We start from the raw sequence: 12351 nt of genomic DNA, 5'->3' as shown, positions 1-12351 counted from the left end.
AATCAATAACTCAAACATTACCACCATTCTTTTACTTGATTATTTGATCAATTGTGGGTTTGAGGGCTTTCTTGGTTTATTCTTAATACATGACTTCTCCTTTTTTTCCATTGGTGTGATTGTTTTCCCCCTTTAAACTTCTTAGCAAAAACCACAAAACAATTTGGCCAGCTGCACTCATGGGAATTTACACTTGGCTAACAATTTTACAAGTGACTCAACAGTTTCATTACCAGTAGCAGCACACGCAATGCTTTTAACACCCAGCTTGAATCCTGCCCATCATTAGTAAGGCAGAGCCCAGAACATGATCATCACTTGAACCAAGATCTACCACTATCTCAGGAGACACATTAGCAAATGCAGCCCAAGGCAGACCACGAGTGCTTGTCCAGTGCTCAGTTACACAGTGTTTGACTGCTTTACATTCAACATGGTTACATCAGGGGTTGAAACCCTCCAGACTTCAGTTCCTTAGACAAGTCAGCTAACACCTTGGCAATGCAAAGAGTCCAAGAGCTTTTTTGAAAGATACAGAGGTATTGTTTTCAACAAGAACAGACAATGGGTTCCTAATGTGAGGAAATAAAACAGTGTGGGAAGCAAGAATATGTGCACAGAGGACAAGAAGCACTTTCTGGCATGCTATGGAACCATGTTAAAAAAGGCTCTGTGTATCCAGTGCAGCCTGGAAAGCTAAGCTCTGGCAGACAAATTCATTTCCCCTATTACATATTGCCTCTCACACCAGGGCAAAGGCTTAAACACCCTCTAGTTTCTAATACATATCTCACTCTATAAACAGACTGCTCTTCTCAAAAGAGAAGTTTTGCCACCAAAACTGCAAAAAGACATTTTCACCATCATCTACATAAACTGGTCCTCTAAGCAGTCAAATCATAGTCCTCAGGGCTCCTATTCCCTTCCCAATACCCAGATGACTACTTTGCACATTTGCTGTGACATTCTCTTTCCAGATGAGATGGTCTGAGAAAGCAACTCACTTTCCCTTGCAAAAACTTTAGCTCATAAAATAAAGCTGGATAAACTGTTCACCACATCCACCCACAGTTCTTCATCTTTTTTTTCCTGCAAGGATTTAAGTAAGCAAAAAACTCTTTATCAACATGAGAAAGAAAAGAAGATAGCATAGAAGGCTCCACGGAACAGCAAGGAAATCTAGAGAGCTGTTCTCTCAGTTTGCAGTCCTTGTTTTCTTTCTACATGCTTTAATATAGCAGCACTTTGCTACCAGCATCCTCTAATGGTATCGCTCACCTGTTCGTGATGGTAGAGTTCTGCTCTTTCAGCACAAGCTCCCTTTGCTGCAGGGCCACAATTTGCCTTGAGAGATCATCAGGTGTCCTACACAATTAAAATAAAATAGAAACTTTTAATAAATCATCAGTTCAAAAACTATGTTTCATACATAACCATAAAAAAATCTCACCAAAAGCAGACAAGGCAATTTCACCAGGCCAAAGCTGCTGCAGTCCCTTAGAACACAGGGTCGCATTCTGTCCAGTTTACATAAAAGTTTGTTTTATTAAAGCCATTCCTGCATGCTGTAATCACCAAGTCGCAGCATCTCACCACTGCTCACTTCAACCCATAAACCAACTGTAAAGCCATAGAGTCAGCAAGACCAAATTCTTCAAAGCAAGCAGCCTGCATAAACATTCATACAGATGAACAGACAGCTTATCATTTGAGCACATATACCTTTTTTTAACATACATAAGAATAGGCGCTCACAACCTCCTCCCATCCTAGTGCTCCACACAAATACACAGAAGTGAGCACACCCAGAGTTACTCTAACTGCTACTCAGCTACAGTGTCTTGGTGGAGCACAATCACAGGATTATCAGCAAGAGGGTAAGAACAGGGGGAAGTAAATGTACACACAGACTGTACAATTCAACAGCTCTGGCTACTGCTGAATACCCTCTGATAGTGCACAAGTTCAGTTACACCACAGGTGACTCAAAGCAGTGTTCCCACACCATTACCAGTGTGCTGACTTCATACAAGCACTGACTCCACAGCCATTGGTGGGGAAAAAAAAAAAAAAAAATCCCTCAGCTCTAGATAATACTTCAGATACCACTGATAACCTTTTCTTGTCACAGAGATCAGAGATTTCTACAGATCCACTAGCAACAGCTCTGCAGTTGTCAGGCATAGGTTTATTTTCCCATCAAATGCAATTATGAATTCTTAAAGCTAGTGGAATGAGATCAAGATAACTCTAGTCTGGCAGCCCCAGAAACCACTATCCAACATCAGCAGTCTCTGCAGGAGAGAACTGTTCTTCTTGGAGGCCCCTCTTTAAATCATGAGTGTAAGAGATTTAACACCAAATTAAGGCAGCTTATGAAAAAAATGTAATACTTTTGTCTTGAGCCACCAGAAAGGTTTGCCCATCCCAAAAGAGAAGCATCTTCTCAAAGGAAAGGAAGCTGGAAAGGGCATCACAGTACGTACTGGGCACCTCCTTTTGATACAAGATGCGTCACCCCCAAAGGGGAAGAGTGACCCAAACCGTGAAAGGGTTTCTCATAGGGAGTGAGTGGGAAGCTGGTTTTGCAGAAGTGAAATCCGTAGAAACACGTTCTGGTGTGTCCCCCAGGACGCAAGCCAAGGCTTCACTATTGCTGGCAGATGAAATGAAGCCTCGTCAGGTTTCACTTTATTCAAATACAGCCCTGGAATGAGGCACCTGCCACTCCAAAAACTGAATAGAGGTAGGAGATGGGCCTCCAGCTTGACCATTGGGATTCTCACTGAATCAAGAACTAAACAAGCCATTTCTCTGATGATACGACTTTCCAGCCAACTATTCACATACAGAAAAGGCATCACTTTTTCCTCTTTAATCATCTGTTGCTTCCAGCCAAGTGAAAATCGGTTAAACACTGAGCTGATGCAGATAGTCAGGATTCATTTCTGGCAGTCCCAGTCCAAAAGTTCCTGCTTTTTGCTTCCAGAATTGCATAGTTGTAGCCTTCCTCGGCAGAAAATTTTGTAGCCTTTAATACCACTTGTGTTATATGCAAGTCTTAACAGTCAATATAAAATAAAACAGATGGAGGTGGTCTCCCCTCAGACAACGGAGACACGTCTTGCAGCAATCAAAGAAATGTGTCAGAAGAGGATGAAGCACTGTCCTTCAAGACAACTTTGTATTAGCGATGATGAGGAGAAAAAGAAAATTAAGTTTCCCTTTCCACTTCACCATCTCCCACATATTAGAGTCACCAGAAGCTAAAAAACCAAAACCACCAAACAGAAATGGAATGGGTATGCTTAGTCTGTTTGGCAAAAAGAAGCTGCAAGCAGACACTCCAATTTCAACATGGACAATCTCTGTAAAATCTAATGCCAAATCAACAAGGCTTTGAAAAATGCAGTGCTAAGCCTCTCATAATTCACCCGAATATAGCAGATTTATCACAAGGATAGTTAGTATCAGGCATGTCTCTGGCCATGTTGAGTGCCAGCCTCTAGCAGCAGTGTTTGGTCCCTGCATCAATGAAATAATTGCACAGTTGGTTTTTTTTAATAGGCAAAAAAGTATATTTGCCTTGATTTTTCTCTCATTTTCTTGGAAATTCATACCCTAATGTATTAGGACTGAGGCAGAGAACTGAAACTAATCCAATAGTAAAATGAGATGGGATTATAAAAGCAACAGATTTCTAGTAATGATAGCTACTGACAGATTTCCAATAAAAAACAATCATCCTCATCTGTTCAGCAATTCAAATCAACAATCAGCTTCCAATCTCAGTTTCAGCAATTGGCAGCTTTCAGTTTATACTTAGATCTGGAGGATGTTTCATTGGCATTAGATACTTTTTTTTTTTTTAGTGGACCAGCACAGATATATAACAGAAAATAAAGTCAATGGGTATTAACCCCCTGTAAAGAAGGGTTCGCTTTCTGTAAAACTGAATCATGTCAGGTGATTAGAGATGAAGACTCCCCTTGCACGCACTCTGCTGTCAAACACCTTTACCGAGAGGTTTCAAAGCCCGTTTCTGAGGTCTACATCCTATCCTGATTACACACACCATTTGACAAAAGCCAAATTTACACAGTTCCAAGTAGAGGAGAGACACTGCAAGCACAATGAAATTAAATCAGATGAGCTTTCAATTTGAAGAGAATTGGTCAACTCCCAAAGAACTGCAAATACCAACCAGCCCTCATTGCTGTTAACAGCCCTCTCATTTCCCAAGTTTCTGAAAACAACTCAGCATAAAGAGAGAAATTTGTCACCATCCCAGCACCCACATTCAGGCCTCGACAGCCTTTGTCTGATGGGCTAGCTGTATATAATTTTTGCTAAGCCCTGTCCATTCCACATGGAACAGTTGACGTCAAAACCAGTATTAAAAAGCCAAGAAGTCTGCTTTAAAAGAATCCGTACGACAATATAGCCTACCAACACTACTTGAATCACAAGGGCTACTTGAGGGAAGTATGAAACTCTATCCTCACATAAACACACCCAGAACTCGGGTTCTGAAAAGCTCTTGCTTTGTGCACTGTCACTATGTTTGCCCTGCAAACACACAGACAGCTTCCTTGCCCACATAACGACAGAGCCCATGGAACCACAAAAAAAACCACACCTAGTTCGCACCAGCCATGCAAAATCCTATAAATGAAACACACACACTTAATGGTATTGATTACAGAGTAGCGTGTTATTAAAACTAAATCATATGCTATGTATTTATAAAGATAACATGAAGAACAAATGACAAAGTGGCTTCCAAAATGCGGGTGCAGATTAAATCAGACTTCAGCTCCTTTCTCTGGGTAAGGCACAAGGAGACAAAAGCGAGAACGTTATTCCTCTGTCCTACCATCCCATCCTGAGATCGCATTTCCTTCTGCAATAATATTTAAGCAAAACACAGAAAAACAAACAGGAGAATTTAAGCCTAATCTGGAAACAAGATTTTTTTGCCCTAAATGAGCAAATTAGTCCAGCATAGCTTCGCAGCACAGTAAGGCAGGAGAGGGACAAAACTGCTGTTAACCAAAGCTCTTTGCCTTCCTTTGAAGTGACAATAATTTGAAAAGGAGCAACTGAAGAATGATAAAAACCTAAAACTGTTCAAATGAAGTGAAAAATTAAAGTAATGGGATGCCCATCCAAGTTACTCAATGACTTTCAAGCGCCCACTGGCACACGTAAACTTTTTAAAGGGAAAATGGCTTATGCAATTTTGGATGCTTTTTTTTAATGTGTGTAACTGACATTTCACGGACATTTGCTAGAAAGCTCTGTCGAACTGTCTTAGCTAAGGATGTATTACCACTTCAGTACGAACTATGACAGTTACACACTGAGGAATTAGCAGTTGAAGTAACCTTAAACCAAGACTCAATAAGCAGATGAAGATGTTGAAGTAAAAACTGAAATATTTTTTAATTTATAATTTATTAGATCATCAACTTCTTATTGCTCCTATAAAATGTTCCAAAAGTCACAGCAAAGGAAGAGGTTTGATTGTAGCTAGATATTCAACATTAATTTTTAACTATGGAAGCGCAAAACTAAAAAGAAAAACAGGCACTTAGTTAAATCTGTTTGGAGGACTAAGTTTTTCACTACTTTTTCTTTAATTAAATTTGCTTGAAACTACCAAACGAGTGACACACTTATAATACTAAATTACTCAGAATTACTTGGTTTTTGAAATCTGTTGAGTTAACATTTCTCTCTATAGTTTTAACACAATATGAATATAGGATGACACAGATTTGGTTCTCTCAACTAAGTCATATTAGATTGAAATGAAACATTCACAGATTTTTGGGATAGCATTTTAGGTGGATTCATAAACTGGCTTACACTTCAGCATACTTAACTAACAAAGGCCAGAGACAGAAGTATTTACTAAAGTGTTTGTTCAGAGAATCAGCCACGGAAAGAGAGGGTACATCTACTTCTTTCACTTTGATTAAAAAAAATTCCCAGGATTTTTTCTGTTGGTTTTGGTTTGGGGTTTTTTGGTTTGGTTGTTTTAAGGGCCGTCTCCTAAAAGCATAAATTCTGGATTTTGTTCCTTATTATTCATATTATGTATAAGAAACACAAGAAGATTTTTAATTTCTCTTTCCCCAAGAAGGACCTTTTCTACTTTTAAACTAGAATTTAATCTTCTTCCTAGGCAAGAAAACAACAGCATCTGAAGAACAAACACAGAATGATAACATGACAACAACAGAAGATTTCTGGAAAGGCATATTAGTTGTTTTAAATATTTCTGTGTGATTAGAAAGGCTATGGAATGTCTGCAATAGTATTTTCCTCTATGTTTGAAGCGAGTCTCCCAAACACCCTTTTTGTGTATATGAGATCCACCACTGCCCTAACTCCTCTATCTCTGGTTTACACGACTCCCTTTATTTCCAAAATTTCACCAGCAAACAAAAGCAGCTCAGCTCCTGTGATGACTTACCTTTCAAGAATGTACACCAAACAACAACCACCACCACAACAGCACGTACAGACTTTCCAAAATACAGCAACACAGACTCCTTAAGTTTAATTTGGCCACATTAACTCCCCTTCCCCTCAAAATACGTACCACCTCCTGGGAGCATACCTTAGCTCCTCTTCACCAGACTAAAAGAAAACATTGCCACTAAAATCTGGTGCCCAGGACTGGAAGTTCTGAGAGTTAAGTTTCACAACAGTACTTCTCTTGCAAAAAAGGTCCTTCCAGCCCCAGTCCAGGTAGTTACACCTATTTGTTAACATTTCTACTGCTAACTACATTAAGTAAACCATAGGGTAAGGAATCTGCTACACACATTGTTCACAAAAGTAAATTCTCAAAATTTCCTGGGTGATTAGGACACAATTAGTGTTTTCTAACACATGGATTAAAATGTTTTGAAGAGCACTTTTATTCATTTAAGTGAAGGTACTAAGAGCTGTCAAGCAGAACTAAGGTATACCTTATACTGTTTCTCCCATAAATTGCATGCTTAATATTTTATGTACAAAGTGAACAGAGGAATTCTGAAGTGTAAATGGAAAGCAATAAGCACTCTCAGCTTCTGAGGTTCCCTTCATTTAGAAAAGAAACCTCATATTTGTGTACAGACAGAATCCACAAATCCAACTGCTCCTTGCCAAAGCAAATGTCCCCGATAACCACTTGAAGCAGAACAACTTATTTGTAAGAAAGCCTTTTAAGCATTTATAAGTGTCTTGAAAATTCTAAAGACAACTGATATGTCTCTTTTGAAGCAACTGCAAAATTAGCAATTAATCCAATCAAGCCATAATTTGAAGAGGAGAGGAAAAAAAAAAAGGAAAATCTATCTTAGATTCCAGTCAATAGACTTTGAGTTTTAATGAAAAAGGTTTTTTCTAGCAAAGTTAACAATACGGCATCATAGCAACTAATCTCTCAAGTTTCATTTCCACTTTAAAGATAAATTTAAGAGCTCAACAAGATAAAATTAATCTTACTTTTGAAAAAAATTAATCATTTGGAAGGCACTTCAACATTCCAAACTTCTTTCTCATCCCTACTACTGTTCTAACAGCAAGCACAGAACAAAGCACTGAAACTTCGTAGGCACACACATCACATAGTTGAATGTAACCTTACAAGTGAAAGGCTTTAACAGATCTCAAGGAGAGGGAATGTTACACACAGTAGTATCAAACCTGCTGATTTGGAAGGTAAGATAAAAATTGTCAGCTTTTTTTTAATCTTCACCCAGAAGTTAGGTCATTGCATAGTGAATCAGATGAGATGCAATTTAGAGCTTTGAGAGGTCATGGCGAAACAAAAGGAATTTTGTATAGTTTGATTTTAAAAGTACTAGAGCACATGGCTCAGATTTTTACACAGAAACCTCAGAGAGTGTTGCTTTTCCAAAAGGGGTCCAGCTCACACAAATAATCATTGTAGACTTCCAGGCTTCTCTTTTCCAGGTGCAATTCGGTGAGAGCAGCAGAGCACATCTAATTGCCTGCTGCCACTGAAGTGGCAGTCACTGGCTTTGCTTGGTTCATTTTCTGCCACTGAAGGTTTGAAGCAGCTTGCTGAAATTCCCCCTTTCAACAAGAAGCTGTTAACGGGCTCAGCTGTCTTCTCATCAAAACATATCCTCAAGCTCTCACTGAGCTTACAGCGCTACACTCCATGAGTCAGGCAACATCAGCCACATGGAAAAAACAATAAGGGGGCTCAAAGGTGACACGTGAACTGTCAGTCTGCTCTCAAAAACTGCTGAGAAATCCAGTCTACCCACGTTGCAAGAGATCCACCATCATGTCATCCTTTTGGTTTTTTGGGAATGAATAATTGTATGCTCTCTCTCAAAATTTTGTTTTAGTACTGTCAAGACTAGGCTTCATTAAGAGCTAAAACTAACCTGGGCTTTAAATAGAAAAAAGAGAGACTACTGCAGAGAAAGGACATAAGCAAAGGAAACAAAGAGTCAACTAGAAAAACTAAATGAACTATCTTGAGCCCTTACTAATGCCAAGTGTATCCTCACACAAGCTCAGTTTGTACTGCTAACCCACAGGGATGTCCTTTAATTGCCCTGCTGTTCCACACTGCAGCACCAGGCTGACCACTTGGTACAACTGGAGCAAGCCGTGCTCTGCTCTCCACTCCTCAGCTGCCCTCCAGCTTTTTGGCACAAAAGCTAATGATTTGTAGGATAAATAAAGAATAAAAATAAATTTATTGACTCTAAAACTCTTACTTATGCTTGACATCTGCAAGACAGAGTTCTTAACTTTTGCCAAAAAAAAACCCAACACAGATTAGAGATCAAACAGGAAAAAAAAAAAACCCACAAATTTCTAAAGAACCTTTTAGCTATTTACCATCAGTAGCACAGTGAAGTTGGAAATGATCATAAAGGATTTTCAAAAATGGCTGTTGCTGCTCACATACTAGAGCAGATATCAGCATGACCTTTACAATTAAAAATGTAAATTTTTATCAATTTTCAATTTAATCTACTGAATGTAATTATATATTAATGATGATGCTGAAAGGATATTATTGTGGCATATAATTTCTTACCTACAGCCCTTGAAATTTAGAACAAAAAACATAAACACATTTAAAAATGTAAAGTTTCATTTTACTCCAACAGCACCAAAAGCTATTCTAAATCTTTTACCCATCTGAACTGAATTTGAGGGGGAAAAAAGGAAAAATAATGCCATGAAATTAATTAAATAATTTATTTTAGGGAGTCATAACTAGGGTAGTTTTTCCTATGGTTTCCATTTGTAAATGGAGTTGGAACAATCATCACGACAATTCAGAGTTGGCAAAGAGGACATTGTGAACTGTTTTCTGGAGAAAATTAAGGCTTCACAAGGGGGCTGGGAAGGAGTAAATCAAACTAATTTAAAGAACATAATCACAACAGAATACCCATGTGGTTAGAATAAATAATATTTTCAAGTCACTTAGATAATTGTAAGTAGCCATAAGCAAAAAAATTAATATCTGAAAACCACAGACTGAAATACAAAGATATGCTCATTGGAAGCAAACGCTGAACAGACAGATGTGTCTTTCAAAGAGATATCATTCAACACAGGAACATTAGAAACCCTGAAAACTACTCCAGGCCAATTACTGGGATTACACAAAGCTGGGAAAACATCCTGACAACCAAAATAAAGGTAATGAATGAAACTTACAGAAGATCAGGCAGAAGCTTCTCCTTCTAAATTTCATGTTAATGAATAAAAGCTATTTAAGAAACTTGCTCTTCACCAAGCTGAGGGCCAGCAGGGATGGCTGGTTACAACGGAAGGATCTCAAGTAAAACACTTCTTATCTTTCAAATTAGACAAGAATGTTTATGCAAACAGACTGAGTTAGTAATCCTGAAATAATTTTACTGAACCTCTGCCGGTTCTATTCTGCAACATAACTTCCAAGACATTTGAAGACGCTCAGACCAGCCTAGCAGTCATAGACAACATCAGCTTCTTTTCAAGGAAGGGGAAAGCAACAAAACAAAACAAATAAAAAACCAAAACGTAACTCACATGTATCCAGCACATCCTTCTGGCATAACTTCCACCCGCATGGAAATTACTAACACAGAGACATCATTTTTACAGATAACCAGGGCTTCTGTCTGATAAGAAAGGGAGCTAATACTGTAACCAAGACTACGCACTGACAATATATGTAGATGTGACTATTTTACACATTTCACTGAATTGATAGTCTTGTTCTTTTGGCACCTGTCTGAGATAATCCTTGCAGAATATTAATTCACCTAACTTCTTGTATTGTTTTCAACATCTTTAGCGATCACATTGTTTTCCCAGACTCTTATCAGCTGAAAATATTAGCCAGCAGTAACACAAAATCCCTAATCTTGAGCAAGAGGAAACACTATTAATGACTGCCTACAGGTCCTTGTGAGAGTCTAGACAATCATTTCAGCTACTTTCATATAAAGTGATTTGACATCCCATATATTATTCTTATTTACTTCTGATTACAATCACATACCTCTTCAATTTCACAGCAAGAATGCCCACTTTAAACTGCAACTTTCAACTAAAGTAAAAGTTATTTTAACTGTTTTTTTAATACCATTCCATAAAAACAGTCACAGGTAAATTTATGATGACAATTTTAGAAAGAATGAAAAGCATACTGCTTATATGTTCAGCTGGAATACCAAGTTACTCTTTCAGACAGAAAATGGAGGTTAAGCCTGTTGCTTTGATTAATTAAAAACTATGCAAACTCAAGCAAAGATTATTTCAAAGCTTTTCACAGCAGATGTCTCACCTCTGGCAGAAGCAGAAAGTGAAACATCCTAGCTTTAGCAAATGTGGGAGGTTAAAAACCTTACAGAAGTACAGCAAACACATGGCTGATAAACTATTATATGCATCATGAAAATCAATAGTGGAATAAATAAAGTAGAAAATGCCTAAGGAAAATACTTGTGTTGCCAGTAGCAGCATATTCCGACAAGTTATTTGTATCAAGTCGGCACAAAAGGCATCAGCTACCACTGAGGCTCCGTTCACAGTGGATACATGAAGTGTGTACCCTCGGGGTAAGACCAGATTTCTCTAGAAACCAGACCAAAGCAAGGCCTTGATTTTAGAACCTGAGGGACAAAAAGTTTAAGAAATCTGACTAGGGACACACAAAAAACTCTGCAATTCAGCTCAAATATAAGAAAATGTAACTCCATGTTGATTTAAAAAGATGATTGAAGCTCTCAACCATAAGAGCTGTACCCTAAATCTTTTCTTAACTTGAAAGAAGGAAAATATCAGTATGCAACACTGTTTTTGAGTGTCATACTAATAAGTTAATCCTAAAACATTAGTTTAAATCCTAGCTTTTTGCTTAGTCTAGCCTTACACTATCACATCATTTCCCACTGAGGTCATTTACCACTCAGAGTCTGGTGCTCAGGTACTGGTTTTACAAAATCCATAAGCATGTGAGCTCACTATCTATAAACCCGACCATCTGTCTCAGGCCTCCCCATTTAATGAAGCACATTTCTCACTCAGCTGTCCACAAGCCGGCAAGTGAGCTTAGCTTCAGGAAAACGAATTACACGCGTCCCCAGACACATGTAAATAAAACGAAGAAATTTCAGATTTACAGTGCTGCCTTCAAACCCTCTCCCCCAGCTCAGGGAGGATTAAAAAGGACTTCAAAGAAGCCTGAGTTCCAATTAAAACACTGTGACCACCCTGGGGATGCAAAAATATTCCTCTGATTAGTGAGATGCGCTCTTTGAACTGTTTAGCTAAAAAAAGCTTTCAGAACTTTAAACAAATGCAGTAATTCTCTCTCATACTTTTTTTTTAAGTTTCTAAAAATTTAATATTCAAAGTGAAGGACAAATAACATTTCAGACTAAAAGTTTTATGGAAGCCCATTAACACATCAGCTCCAGGCCATCTACTAACAAACATACCAAGACCTAAAACTTGCAGTCCCACTACAAACCAGATGACAAGTCATTAGAAGATAAGAAGAACCCAAACAGTGTCATTGGTGCAACAGTGGTGCTGGTCCCAGTATCACAGCCAGGGAAGGATGGTACAAAATCCCAATGTCATCAGCCCTCAGATCCATTCGCCTCCAAAGGCAGGGCACATCAATCCCATCTCATTTTTAAATTCTGCTTTCTTTTCTTAAAATCCAAATCTCCCAAGTCGCACATATGAAGTGCCTCATAGCCAAGTCCTTTGATACACCGTGATAATAAAATAATTGCCCTCAGCCCTGGCAATAAGCAGATTTAAATAAAAAGTTCTTCATATGCTTTTCCCCCTGCCTCG

General features: G+C 38.4%; 1 protein-coding gene across 1 annotated transcript in view; it reads right to left on the bottom strand.

The window, feature by feature from the left end:
- Positions 1-1278: 1278 nt before the first annotated feature.
- MAD1L1 (MAD1 mitotic arrest deficient-like 1 (yeast)) overlaps positions 1279-12351 on the bottom strand; it is a gene marked incomplete at its 3' end in the record, with an annotated part of 36509 nt that continues 25436 nt past the window's right edge. Inside the window, exon 9 of the mRNA XM_010076692.1 lies at positions 1279-1365. Within this exon, the coding sequence (XP_010074994.1) occupies positions 1279-1365 (87 nt within the window). The remainder of the gene's footprint in view (positions 1366-12351) is intronic.

The sequence above is a fragment of the Pterocles gutturalis genome, unplaced genomic scaffold (assembly GCF_000699245.1).
Source record: "Pterocles gutturalis isolate BGI_N339 unplaced genomic scaffold, ASM69924v1 scaffold51038, whole genome shotgun sequence".
Taxonomy (NCBI): Eukaryota; Metazoa; Chordata; class Aves; order Pterocliformes; family Pteroclidae; genus Pterocles; species Pterocles gutturalis.
Note: the sequence above shows the minus strand (reverse complement) of the source record. Positions and strands in the feature narration are given on the sequence as shown.